Source organism: Eurytemora carolleeae, unplaced genomic scaffold, assembly GCF_000591075.1.
Source record: "Eurytemora carolleeae unplaced genomic scaffold, Eaff_2.0 scaffold584, whole genome shotgun sequence".
Classification (NCBI taxonomy): Eukaryota; Metazoa; Arthropoda; class Copepoda; order Calanoida; family Temoridae; genus Eurytemora; species Eurytemora carolleeae.
Window position 1 is genome coordinate 115321 of NW_019396595.1, and position 14789 is coordinate 130109.

The window sequence follows — 14789 nt, forward strand, 5'->3', positions numbered from 1 at the left end:
GACTTAAAACGAATGTTTTAAAAAAGGTGTAACTGTATAGATCGTCTAAAAAACAAAATCTTTATAAAATATGTATTTTAGAACTGCTAAAATTGTGCCCGGCGTTCTTTTTCCAACTTTTGTGATTCTCTACGCTATCCTCTTCATTTTAGCAGGCAGGCATTTATCAAAAATTATATATTCTAACTTTTGATTGTGACACTAACAAAAAAGTTCGCAGATTTATTGAATAAAAATTTATTTTCGTGGAGTTACAATATTGTACAAAAATGTTGGTAAAATAACCTAAGACGCAGTTAAAAATAAAAATCACTGCCGAGCTGCAATTTTCTTCCATTTGGGAAATCTGTCTCCCATTAACAAACGATACAAAGCTTGAACAGGCCAGCACTCACATGATTAATTCAAAGTTCAGAAAAAGGAAATTTTGATCTTACATTCGGGTGACTTTTTTATGATAAATATTTAAAATATCAATTTTTTAAAGTTTCATTTATAATTATTGTTTTTTTAGTTCTAAGTAATGCTGCGGTGATCTGGGTTGCTTTAAAAGTTCCTGATGCTAGAAGTCCAAGGTTAGTTTCTTAATTCAAGGTATGACGATTTTTAAATAATTGAACACACTGGCATTGGTTGCCCTGCAAAATAGCTATTTTAACACAAGGTATCCACCATTCAGGCCCTTAAGGCCTCAACACATTAATATCCCTACAAGACTTGCTTTAGCTTGTTACCTCAACATAACCGGAGTTTTCAGTTTCAATCAAACATTGAGTAATAAGAGAGTCATGACATAGACCGTAGACTGTAAACTGTAGACTGTAGACTGTAGACTGTAGATTGTAGATTGTAGACTGTAGACTGTAGACTGTAGACTGTAGACTGTAGACTGTAGACTGTAGACTGTAGACTGTAGACTGTAGACTGTAGACTGTAGACTGTAGACAATAGACTATGGACTGTAGACTGAACAATTATAATCTTGTCAGACTCAAAAACAACAATAAAAAATAAGTAAATCCAAATAATGTAAACTAGGATCACATGAAGTGAAGGATCAAAACAAGAAAATAAGATCTCTAATCGTTAATCTTTCTTATTCTTGGTACTTAACCAACATTTTGGGAATGTTTTGCCTCTTTTTGTTTTATTGTAAAAGAATTCCTTTTAGATTTTGAAATTCGTAAAAGAAACAAGTCGTTTAATTAGACACCCTTTAGATTAACAATTCTTTTACCCAGACACTCTTTAGATTAACAATTATTTTACCCAGACACCCTTTCGATTAACAACTCTTTTACCCAGACACTCTTTAGATTAACAATTCTTTTACCCAGACACTCTTTAGATTAACAGTTCTTTTACCCAGACATCCTTTATATTAACAAGTCTTTTATCCAGACACTCTTTAGATTAACAATTATTTTTACCCAGACACCCTTTAGATTAACAATTCTTTTACCCAGACACCCTTTAGATTAACAATTCTTTTACCCAGACACTCTTTAGATTAACAATGCCTTTACCCAGACACTCTTTAGATTAACAATTCTTTTACCCAGACACCCTTTAGATTAACAATTCTTTTACCCAGACACTCTTTAGATTAACAATTCTTTTACCCAGACACACTTTAGATTAACAAGTCTTTTATCCAGACACTCTTTAGATTTACAATTATTTTACCCAGACACCCTTTAGATTAACAATTCTTTTACCCAGACAACTTTTAGATTAACAATTCATTTACCCAGACACCCTTTAGATTAACAACTCTTTAACCCAGACACTCTTTAGATTAACAATTCTTTTACCCTAACACTCTTTAGATTAACAATTCTTTAACCCAGACACCCTTTAAATTAACAATTCTTTTATCCAGACACCCTTTAGTTTAACAATTCTTTTACCCAGACACCCTTTAGATTACCAATTATTTTACCCAGACACCCTTTAGATTAACAATACCTTAAATTTAGACACCCTTTAGATTAACAACTCCTTTACATAGACACTCAAAAATCCTTTTTTCTAGACACCCTTTAGATTAACAATACTTTTAATTAGAAACCCTTTAGATTAACAATTATTTTACCCAGACACCATTTAGATTACCAATACCTCAAACTTAGACACCCTTTAGATTACCAATTCCTTTACTTAGACACACTTTAGATTAAAAATTCCTTTTACCTAGACACCCTTAATATTTACAATACTTTTTACTAGACACCCTGTAGATTTACAATACCCTTAACTAGACAACCTTTAGAATGATAATGCCTTTAACTTAGATGAACAATACGTTTAATTAGACACCCGTTAGTTTAAAAATTCCTTTAACACTCTTTAAATTAACAATTCTTTTAACTAGACATCATTTAGATTACCAATACCTCAAACTTAGACACCCTTTAGATTACCAATTCCTTTACTTAGACACACTTTAGATTAAAAATTCCTTTTACCTAGACACCCTTAAGATTTACAATACTTTTTACTAGACACCCTGTAGATTTACAATACCCTTAACTAGACAACCTTTAGAATGATAATGCCTTTAAATTAGATGAACAATACCTTTAATTAGACACCTGTTAGTTTAAAAATTCCTTTAACACTCTTTAAATTAACAATTCTTTTAACTTTAGATTAACAATTATTTTACATTGAAACGCTTTAGATTAACAAACCCGTTAATTAAACACCCACTAGATGAACTATTCTTTTACCTACACACCCTTTAAATTAACAATTCCTTTAACTAGACATCCTATAGATTAACAATATTTTTAACTAGCCACCCTTTAGATTAGCAATCACTTTAACAAGACATCCTTCATATTAACAATACCGTTACCTAGACACCCTTTAGATTAACAATCCTTTTAACTAGACACGCTTTAGATTGACAAAACCGTTAACTAGACATCCTTTAAATTAACAATCCTTTTACCTAGACACCCTTTAAATTAACAATTCTTTTACCTAGACATCCTTTAGATTAACAATTCCTTTATCTAGAAATTCTTTAGAGAAACAATATCGTTACCTAGACAGTAGACACCCTTTAAATTAACAATCCTTTAACTAGACATCCTATAGATTAACAATATTTTTAACTAGCCACCCTTTAGATTAGTAATTACTTTAACTAGACATCCTTTAGATTAACAATACCGTTACCTAGACACATCCTTTAGATTAACAATACCGTTACCTAGACACCCTTTAGATTAACAATCCTTTTAACTAGACACGCTTTAGATTGACAAACCCGTTAACTAGATATCCTTTAAATTAACAATCCTTTTAATTAGACACCCTTTAAATTAACAATCCTTTTACCTAGACACCCTTTAAATTAACAATTCTTTTAGCTAGACAACCTTTAGATTAACAATCCTTTTAACTAGACATCCTTTAAATTAACAATCCCTTTAACCTAAACACCCTTTAGATTAACAATTATTTTAACTATATATCCTTTAAATTAACTAGACATCCTTTAAATTAACAATTCCTTTAACTAGACACCCTTTAGATTAACAATCCTTTTAAACTAGACATCCTTTAGATTAACAATTCCTTTAACTAGAAATTCTTTAGAGAAACAATACCGTTACCAACCCTTTTTACGGGAAAACAAAATTTGAAGAAAAAGATAATCAAAACAAGAATGAAATTGTTTCTATAAATTGATTATTATATATGTCGAGATAGTTTGATAGTTATTGCTAGTTAACAAGTAATTTTAATATTTGATGATGTTTTTTTCAAAAAACCTCCTTAGGGTCCGGAGACCATTCTACAGGGTTTGAAGATTTTCCACAGGGTTCATGGCCGCTGGGCCTTTCCCCCCTCTCCCTTATAACTCATGGTTTTTACTAGGGTTTCCAAATGTTTGTTTAATCTCTTTCGCGAAAATTTCGCTCAGCCAACAAAAATGTGAACGAAAACGAAAAATTTCGTTCATTTCCCGAAAATGTTCTTTAAAAATGTTTGCAATGTGTTCAAAATTTTCACAAAATTCGTTAGAAATTTTCGCGAAATTCTCTAAATTCATTAAAAATTCGTTCAAAATCTTATTTTTTCGCAAAAATTTTCAACAACCCATATTTGTGAAATTTTAATCTTGTTTTACCAAAATTTTTAATTTTCGTTAAAACTTTTTGTTCAAGAACTGTTTAATTGAAATCAAAGTTGACAACTAAATTTGCTAATTTTAACATGCCTTACAAGCTATGCAACATACATAGCAATTGTTGCAGAAATATTTAAATAGAATTTAACTCTCAAAAAACTATTTACCAAATATTCATGCATATCAAACAAGATTCCCAGTTATGTTTAATTAGTCATGTTCAGTAGAACTTTAATATAGTGTTAACCACAAAGGATGAGACTTCAGAGACGATTGTATGGAATTTTTAATGTGTTTTGGAAAATTCATGATTCCCTGCAGGTGTAACCTTGTTTGCTTCTTTGCCAATCATTAAATAAGCCATAAGATTAATATATTCTGGACTTATTTAAGAGTTTTCGGTTGTCTTTCCAGGATGAGACTTAACACAAAATTCAGAATTTTTTTAGTCTTAGTTTAATTATTGTTCCCTGCAGTTTTAAGTATTCCTGGAACCGTGAGTTCCTGATTAAGTTGTACCTGGATTGATACGGGTATGAAAGACTTTTTTGGAGTAGGGCATTTACTACACATATACTTTTAATCAAATTTAGAACATTAATTTGATCAAATTGGGAAAATTGTTTGCCCCAAAATCTCAAGAAATGGAAATTACAATTATGTTTAAATATGGATTAAATGTTGTTAAAAGTTATTGCAAGTGTAATCTTGAAATGAATAATTATGTCAAATGTACGAAACCCCCCATAACATGCTCCTCTGCTCCTCATTTTTCCAGCACAGTGATTTTAAGTTTGTTTCCACTCAAAAAACGATGAGAATTTTTCCAACTACTTCTCAAATCCCAGTGCTCTAAAATGTACATGTCATTAGCTACAAAAAAGTGTAGGCGAGATAGTGAGGTAGAATCAAAGAATAAGGCGTTGCAACACTTTAAAGTCGACCCATACTTAAAAGATCGATTGGTACAGAAATAACCCGGCCCCCACTGATTGAAGCTTTTCATAATTATATTCATTTAACGAAGTTTGAGGCTAATATATAAATCAAATTAGAATATGCTATATTCATTTTCCCGAGATAAATTGATTAAAAAGTATTAAATGAGTTCTGGAAATAAAAAACTAAGAGCTAAGTACAGTGTACCCCACTAAACATCAAAAATAAAAGACGACTAAGAATATGTGGGTTAAATGCTTCTGATATATAATATAATCTATTGTAACAGTTCGTAGAAAATATATTAAACAAATCAAGGGCTATTTACTTTGGAATAAAATGATCAATAACTTTTTGGGTAGTTTTTAAATTGTCAATTATTTGTGTTTTGTGGATTTTCTTCCAGGTTTTATTTCTAGATGACCAGAGTGGAAGTGTTCTGTTTGTATGCTGGTATGCTGGTTTGTTCTCTTCTCTTGACCAGCCCCCTCATATACTCTTCCACCCTGTATCCTTTAACAAAGATGATGGTATGTATATTTTGTATCAGACACCCTAATCTAAACAAGCAAAGCTGCGTATTGGTAGAATTTAATCACGTTTTGGTTTGATTTGTTTTTAATCGTTGTGGTTAGTTTTACAAAAGAAATATATAGACCAGTTCCTGTGTATAGTTCCTTAGATTTTAAAAACGCTTCCAATGCTTAAAAACTGTATTCTGTTAAAGTTTTCTTATTCGCAATATTTTAATCCTAGCCTAACAATAGAAAACAATCGATCGTTTTTCTTTCAACGCATTCGTTTTTTGCTCGTTTTTTGCACATATTTTCCTCTTAAGGTCAAAATTTAGCATAGATACAGGAAATGCTTTAAAAAATACAATCTTAAAATTTGTAAAACTTCTCATATTTATTTACTTATGGAACCAATTCATAAAGTCCAAAAACCCTCAAAAGCATTCTCATCCCATACAGCAAGCAAGCTGTGACTAGTTCAATTCCAANTATGCCGACTGTGCGTAATTTATTTGGTCTTCTGCCTCTGCAGGTTTATTGTCAACGAAAAACCCTTTAATCTTGAAAAGACGACATCTAGTGTCCTATCTGTTATTTTAATGGTTTTCTAATTCAAATTTTCACCGATCATTATTTCTGAATATAAAAATCATGATGTAATGGTTGTTTTTCTTTATTAAAAAGTTAAGAACTCTGTCCATTTCTTCATTGTTTTAGCGACATAAATCCGCTGCAATTTGTTTTTCTTGCAAACTTTTCTTCAAATTAATTTTCACGTTTTTAAATTTAATCCTGAGAGAAAAATGGCATGTTTGATTTAAAATCTTCATTAATCAAGGGGCTAAAGGATTATAATATTGTGAATAAAGTATGACATAAATATAAATTATCTAGAATTTTCTAATACTGTAATTTTCTCTTGAATAAAGTTTCTCTTTAATCCTGTAATCCTAAAAGGATTATGCTTTAATATAAAATCTGCAGTTACTAATGGAAGTTTAAGAACAGATGTTATTGTTTAAAGGGAGTGTTCGGGAAAAAATAAAAGGAAGGTATTGGAAAAAACTAAATCCGAATCTTGGAAATAGACTGGGCGAGGGGGGAGTGCAGAAGTCCTCAATGATTAATCACTGCCACACAAACGTGCTTTGCGGCATGCGCGCTCCTCAATTGGTAATCTCCATCACCTAAATTGGTAATCACCGTAAAATCCTGTTTTCTGAGATTTTAGCTTGATGCATTTTTAGCACAATTTTCAACATCTATCTGGGTTTCATGGCATCTGTATTGACTTACACTAAATTTTCAATTTGTTTTCAGATTGGTTTGGTCAACAAAAACTGAGAAACCAAGCATAGTTTATTTTAGCCAAATCTTAGATCCAATCGCTGATTTAATGACTACAATTCATGATTGGAGTTAAGATATTGAAAGGTCGGGCTGCCTGTTTAGTAAAAATTATCTCAATGCCCTCAAAGTAATATCCATCTTCATTTAAAAGATATTTTCTAAAAACCTTTACAGTTTAAAATTTTGTACTCGCCTACTCAAGTTCAACATCTACAACTAATAAAATGAATAGAGAAAGAACAAATATTTTGAAAAATCTATCTCATTGCACTCATAATTGAAGATGAAGTATTATGTTCACTAATTATTTCAGAGCTTCAATGCGAATTGTGGAGCGCGCATGCGCAAAGGTTCAAAAACGTAATTTTATTTTTAGCACTTCATGTGGAAAATTTATAGTGAGAAGCAATAAAGAAAGCTTTAAGAATATTGTACACCTATAGGGCCATTAACAGAGGTCAATATGGTCTTATTTCTAAGAAATAAACGTCGATTTAATGTTACCCTTTTTTGTCTGTTTAGCAATTGAGATGGCGGAGATTACCAATTGAAGAGCGGGCATGCCGCAAAACCCATTTGGTTGGCAGTGATTACTCATTGAGGACTTCTGCACTCCCCCCTTGACTGGGCTCTTTCCATTTTTTGTGTTCAACCGTTATCATCCTTATAGACTCATAGCCATAGATGTAAATTAGTAGCAATCGAATCCGAATTTTTATCATGCATCATGTATCACATTTGATAATTACAATAACAGTTTATTATTTTGGTTTTTAATGTCATTCATACATCTATTAGAAATAACTTAACTATGAGGAAAAATGGAAATATTCAGCATTTTGTAAATTTTGTGATGGAAACAAAAACAAAGGAAGCATATGGCGTAGGTTTTAGTAAACCTTTCCAATTCACCATGGTACCCTTAAAAGCTTTGTCTGATCTGGAAGAAGGAATGATATAAACAATGAATTCTAAATTGTGGATTCTCAAAAATAAACAACAAGCTGATATCTTGCTGCAGAGACAAAAGAAGAAATTGTTAGAATTAAAAACCAAGAAAAAAAGGGCTTGTCAACTAAAAACGACGATATTTTCCACAATATTAATAAGATAAAGGTTTGTCTTTGTCTTTGTCTTTTTTAATCGAACAGACATGGTCCTCTTTAAATGAAGAGTCACTCTTGAAATTACATCAATAGTCTTATTGTCCATTAATTAGTTTTTAATATCAGAGAGAGTTAGATACATTTATTCAGGTTTTTGTAAACACTAAACTAGATGGTAAAAACATTTAACCGCTTTTTCAAATGTAAAATTAATCTTTCTATTTTCATTTTTAATAATCTTTTGGATGAAATGGTCTAAATAATCCAAATTTGTAAAAAGTTTTTGAGACAGAGTGTCCCAAAAACATTGAAATAATGCGTCTTCTTTCTATATTTTTTTTTGGTCCACACTACACTGCAAAAGAAATTGATTTATTTCATTTTAGACAACATTAACAATTGATTGATTGATTAATACAATTGTAGACAAAAGACAGTATAGAAAATTTATCAGTCGATTTATACAGCTTTGAAGAATATATACAATTAAATTGATTGATTGACAAATAAAGACAATTGAGCAACTGTTTATTTAATTGATTGATTGATTAATTGCGTAATGTTTTAGACCAAAGGGAATAGCACCATGCTNATCGTCATCGTCATTGTCATTGTCATCGTCATCGTCATCGTCATCCTTATCTTCATCTTTATCCACATGTCCTCACCCTCATCCACATCCTCATTCTCATCCTCATCCTCATTCTCATTATAATCCTCATCCTCACATCTTCACCTTCATCTTTAAACTCATTCTCATTTTTATTCTTATTCTCATCTTCATCTTCATCCTCATCCTTATCTTCATCTTCATTCTTATCTTCATCCTCATCCTCATCCTCATCCTCATCCTCATTCCGTCCTCTTCCTAATTTTCATTAATGTTTAGATTCTCAAATAACAACATATAGTTTTTTATGATAAATTTTTCTTTAGGAAAACCGAATAAGTACCCCTAGCTTCAAACAGAGACAGAATCGTACGAATAAAATTCTTATTCTTATCTCGGCCATATTCTGTATAAGGTAATACTTACCTTAAAATCTAGGGCTGGACACATTCAGACTTATAATACAGGGTGTCCCAATAAACATTGGAATTCAGTGAAGAATTCGATATCGTCTTTTTAAATAATTCTTTGATTTAGTATAATGATTGATACCTTCTGAGAAAGCTGTAATCTGTAAGAGTCTCGTCTGCTATGTTAACAATTTGTTTGCTTATGTTTTGACTGCATACGGTTGTACTTAGTAAAACAAGAAAATTGCAGTATACAAACAGAGTAAACTTTTCCGTCTTCACTGTTCATCGTGCGGAGACATTATAAACACATCTTTACAGTCTTTTACCCTTTTCATAAAAAAAACTCTGGAAGACATAGTAATGAATTTTGGCTTTTGAAATTAGGTATTACAATGCTAATTCTATACAAAGACGATATCCAAGTCGTCACTGAATTCCCTTGTTTTTTTGGGACACCCTGTATGATATTCAAAAATTGCGAATCAAGAAATCCTGACAAATTTGTTGAACCCATTATCCTAAATAAGTAAATGATTTGATAACCGTTTCAGATAATATATACAGACAGTCAGAGCTGAAAACTTTAGAATGGAATATTCCTAATCCCGATCGGTAAATTAATCTGGAGATTAATATAAAGAGGAGAACAAGCAATATTTAATCTGGAGATTAAGAAAAAGAGTTGATCAAGCATTAATCCAGTTATCCACCATTCTAAAGTTACCAGCTCAGAAAAAATTCCCTTATTTGAAATATCTACATGTAATATATTTCTTAGCTGGCTACCTTTCTGTTTCTTCTCATTGCTATCTGAAACAACAACGCTCTTCAAGGATTCAGGTAATTCTGCCAATAAGATTACTACATTTTTCTAGATCGAATTGGTAGAGGCCTTACAAAACCTTTCCTAAAGCTGCTAAGAACTGTAAGTTGAAAGTTGAAACTACATTTATTAAAAAAGGACCAGGCCAAGGTTGATTTTTGTTGAAGGAATCTGAATATTTTAAATCACAATAAAGCTGTTTAAAGCCAGTTCTGAACTTCTGGCTTCTAGAGCTAACAAATATGATTTTAGAAGATTTAGCTATAAAACGATGTAATGAATGCTTCATTCCCGCTTACATGTGACTATGGCTATATAACAATATTATGTTGGCAGCTAACGGTTTCATTTTGGATTTTAAAATATTTTGGAAAACCATAAAAAAGGGTAACCATGCAGACACACGACAAAGCAAAAAGTTTACAAAGGAAGCTCTGTAAGTTTAAATATTTTTGAATTATAGTGAAGGCACTCCCTCAAAACTAAAATGGTTAGGTGTTAGAACAGAAAAAATCCTTTAGAATCCAAAATAAACACGCGAAAGTAATCACATGCATTTCTTTAAAAAAAACTCAAACTAGCTCCATTTGCAAATGGGAAATAAAAAAACTGTCAGAAACAGCTGTTGCTGGGGGCTATGTGAGAGTATTAATGATTGTTCAGAGATGTTGATGACTTGGTACTTCATCACACACATGATTGGTATGTCCAGCCTGTTCACCAACCCTCTCCTTTACGCATTCAACAACGAGGTGTTCTCCAACAAGATCAAGAGTATCTTCTACAAAAACTCTGTTGGTTTAGCTTCATCTCAGGGCCAGGAAAAGGAAACTCTTGTTCCAGAGAGCATGAAGAATTATAGATCCATTCTGCCAATCAGGTTGGTTTAGAATTTTAGATTTATAAACTTACTGTTTTCAAGGGCGCAATTACTTCACGCTTCTAAAAAATTGGCGTTTTACCTAATACATTTTATAAATTTATCAAGTTCGTAGATTTTTCTGATTTATTGGCAGATTTGGAGGCCATTTCTTTATATTTACCGGCCAAAATATTAAATCTAAAATATTAAAATACAATAGAAAATTTGTAGATATTAGAAAAATATATTTGTAAATACTCAGGAGGGGAGAAGAGGGGCTAAATGGTAAGCTAGAAATAACTCAACCGAACCATACCAACATGTACCAGGCATCTGCATGTACCAGGACAGACCAGGTACATGTACCATGCAGTACTAGTATGAACCAGGCATATGCATGTACCAGGACAGACGAGGTACATGTACAACCCAATACTAGTATGAACCAGGCATCTGCATGTACCAGGACAGACGAGGTACATGTACAACGCAGTACTAGTATGAACCAGGCATCTGCATGTACCAAGACAGACGATGTACATGTACCACGCAGTACTAGTATGTACAAGGCAAATAAATTCAAGCAACAAAACTAACAGAAACCTGGTAACGGCTCTAGTAGGTATTAGCCGTGTACACTGTTCACTGTACAGGCATCAGTAACTTGCAGTACTTGCATTGTGGATCAGGAACCTGCACAATGCCGTACTAGCAGTACAGTCCAGGAACCTGCACCATGCCGTACTAGCAGTACAGTCCAGGAACCTGCACCATGCCGACTAGCAGTACAGTCCAGGAACTTGCACCATGCCGTACTAGCTGTACAGTCCAGGAACCTGTACCTTACCATGCCGTACTAGCTGTACCGTCCAGGAACCTGCAATATTTAGTACCAGCAGTCCAAACCAGACACCTGGTCCCTGATTAAGCACAGGATTAAAAACGATGTAATTCCAAAACCAGAAATCTGATATATGAATCATCAGTCCAGGGTCATGTCGACCAGAAACAGTTGTATTATGTAGAACCAGCACAGAAAAGAAACCTGTATTATGCAGTTCCAGCACAGACCAGAAACCTGTGTTATGTAGAACCAGCACAGACCAGAAACCTGTATTATGTAGTTCCAGCACAGACCAGAAACCTGTATTATGTAGAACCAGCACAGACCAGAAAGCTGTAATATGTAGAACCAGCACAGACCAGAAACCTGTATTATGTAGAACCAGCACAGACCAGAAACCTCTATTATGTAGAACTAGCACAGACCAGAAACCTCTATTATGTAGAACCAGCATAGACCAGAAACCTGTATTATGTAGTTCCAGCACAGACCAGAAACCTCAATTATGTAGAACCAGCATAGACCAGAAACCTCTATTATGTAGAACTAGCACAGACCAGAAACCTCTATTATGTAGAACCAGACCAGAAACCTGTATTATGTAGTTCCAGCACAGACCAGAAACCTCAATTATGTAGAACCAGCATAGACCAGAAACCTGTATTATGTAGTTCAAGCACAGATCAGAAACCTCTATTATGTAGAAAGAGCACAGACCAGAAAGCTGTAATATGTAGAACCAGCACAGACCAGAAACTTGTATTATGCAGAACCAGAAACCTTTATTATATAGAACCAGCACAGACCAGAAACCTGTATTATGTAGTTCCAGCACAGACCAGAAACCTCTATTATGTAGAACCAGCACAGACCAGAAACCTCTATTATGTAGAACCAGCACAGACCAGAAATCTGTATTATGTAGAACCAGAACAGACCAGAAACCTGTATTATGTATAACCAGCACAGATAAGAAACCTGTATTATGTAGAACCAGCACAGATAAGAAACCTGTATTATGTAGTTCAAGCACAGATAAGAAACCTGTAATATGTAGTTCCAACACAGACCAGTCTTTTTTTGTATTCTGCTCCTCTATCAGTCCTACTTGTAAAGAGTTTACAATCGGAATTCCGTTGCGAAGAATCAAACGCTGCAATTGCGCGCAATGATTGCTACCGCTTGCGCAAATTTCATTGCGCGGAATTGTGCTAAAATTGCGAACAAGGAAGCAATTAAATATTCGCCGAATCGCACAGAATTGCGTGCAACGGGATTTTTTTTCATCTTAAAATTAATAAATTAACTGTGTTTATGGCTTACAAATTTATGCAGCAGATACAAGAATGTACACATCTCTGTAGATTTAAAAAATCACTTGTTTCAACGGTTTTCAAATTTTAAAGTTTCTTGAGGTTAAGATACTAATTAAATTTTCAATTTGAAACATTTTTCATTTTTCGTTGGATGAACATTAAAATGGAAACTCTTTTTGGTTAAAACAAAAAGGTAAGGTTTGTTTAATTAAAATTTGATATTTTGCTACAGGTGAGAACCAGAAAAGTATATGTACAGAAGGACATATTACAGTGTATTTGATGTCGTAACAAAGCAACAAATTTAATTACCAACTTATCAAATCACTTATTCAGTTAAATGGGTCTATCAAGTATCTGTAACTGTATTTTATTCCATAATGTTATCATGTTATCAAGTGTCTGTAACTGTATTTTTTCCATAATGTTATCATGTTATCAAGTATCTGTAACTGTATTTTATTCCATAATGTTATCATGTTATCAAGTATCCGTAACTGTATTTCATTCAATAATGTTCTTATGTTATCAAATATCTGTAATTGTATTTTATTCAATAATGTTATCATGTTATCAAATATCTGTAATTGTATTTTATTCCATAATGTTATCATGTTATCAAATATCTGTAATTGTATTTTATTCCATAATGTTATCATGTTATCAAGTATCTGTAATTGATTTTATTCCAAAATGAATTTATGAAAATTAAATATTTATATACCATGAGGTTGTAAAAAATGAGCATATGTCTGATTCCAAGTAAGATAGATTTTTCCTGCAATTTTGCATTAAAACTAAATATTCTAAACAAATATTTCTAACCAACATGTTACAGGCAAGTTACAGGATATCCCACAAACATAGAAAGAGGCGGCCTTAAAGTCGTCTTTGCCCTTGAATAAATAAAAACATTCTAGAATCTTGTTAAGTAATAAAACCCTGATTATATTGGTTAAAAGAATTCGTAATATTTAATTGATTTCAATGTGTGCAAATTTCTCAATTTCACAAAAATAAAAAATTTCATGGATTTTCCTGTTTTTATTGATGTATTTTAAAATGTTTATATAGTCGACATTTTTTGGAGCTTTTTTTCTTAATTTGGACCGTCCGGCGTCCATTTACAAACATTTAAGCCAGATTACTGAAGCTGTTTTGACGTTTGATTGGATTAAAACTATAAACATAAAGACAAGATGTAAATGTCATACGTGGTACGTGCAATTTAAAAGTGTGTATTAACATTTCATATTTGTAAAATTGTAAATTGTTCACAAATACATAGGGTGTCCCACGAAACATGTCTCCTCCCATAATTTTCAAAGTTGTTTGATACCCAAGAGAATAATAAAAAATATTATATCGCTGTCACATTATAGTACAATTGACTTCAAAGTAAAATATATAATTAGGCAAAAGATTTTTTAAGTCAAAATAAACTGCAAAACGTCTACAATTTCTAATACTTCAATGTAAATACATTCAAAACTATTTAAACACTGTCAGGTTTCGTCGAACACCCTGTATCTGTCTGTATAAAAAATATTATTCATAAAATGTTGATTGTAACTACAGGGTGTCCCACGAAACATGACAAAAGCAAGACGACTTGAAAGTCGTCTTTGGTATTTGAATTTATTTGTGACATTTAGTCTTCTATCTACTTTAACATGTATGATTCTTGAAACAATTATCACATAATTCTCCTAGCCCTGGCATTTCCAAAAAGTGGTCTGCGTTTTTTGTGCTTTCAATATTACCTGAGATATAAAGAGTTTGGTTCAGATTTCAATTTTGTTAAATAAAAGCAAAATTGTCGAAATCTGAACGAAATTCTTCATATCTCGGGCAATATTGAAAGCAC

The 14789-nt window shown here is 32.3% G+C and overlaps 1 protein-coding gene across 1 annotated transcript; it reads left to right on the top strand.

Annotated features, from left to right (window-relative positions):
- Window positions 1–8909: 8909 nt before the first annotated feature.
- LOC111706052 (uncharacterized) lies at window positions 8910–12141 on the top strand. Its single transcript, XM_023478805.1, has 4 exons — window positions 8910–9079; window positions 9856–9917; window positions 10564–10780; window positions 11025–12141. The coding sequence occupies exons 3-4, from the start codon at window positions 10566–10568 to the stop codon at window positions 11356–11358; spliced, it is 549 nt and encodes a 182-aa protein (XP_023334573.1). The 5' UTR covers window positions 8910–9079; window positions 9856–9917; window positions 10564–10565; the 3' UTR covers window positions 11359–12141.
- Window positions 12142–14789: the final 2648 nt, after the last annotated feature.

Excerpts from the sequence above, each read along its gene's own strand:
- LOC111706052 (XM_023478805.1), top strand. The coding sequence starts at position 10,566 with ATGTTGATGACTTGGTACTTCATCACACACATGATTGGTATGTCCAGC. Across the intron at positions 10,781-11,024 it reads AGATCCATTCTGCCAATCAG|GAGGGGAGAAGAGGGGCTAA; the intron begins GTTGGTTTAGAA and ends GTAAATACTCAG.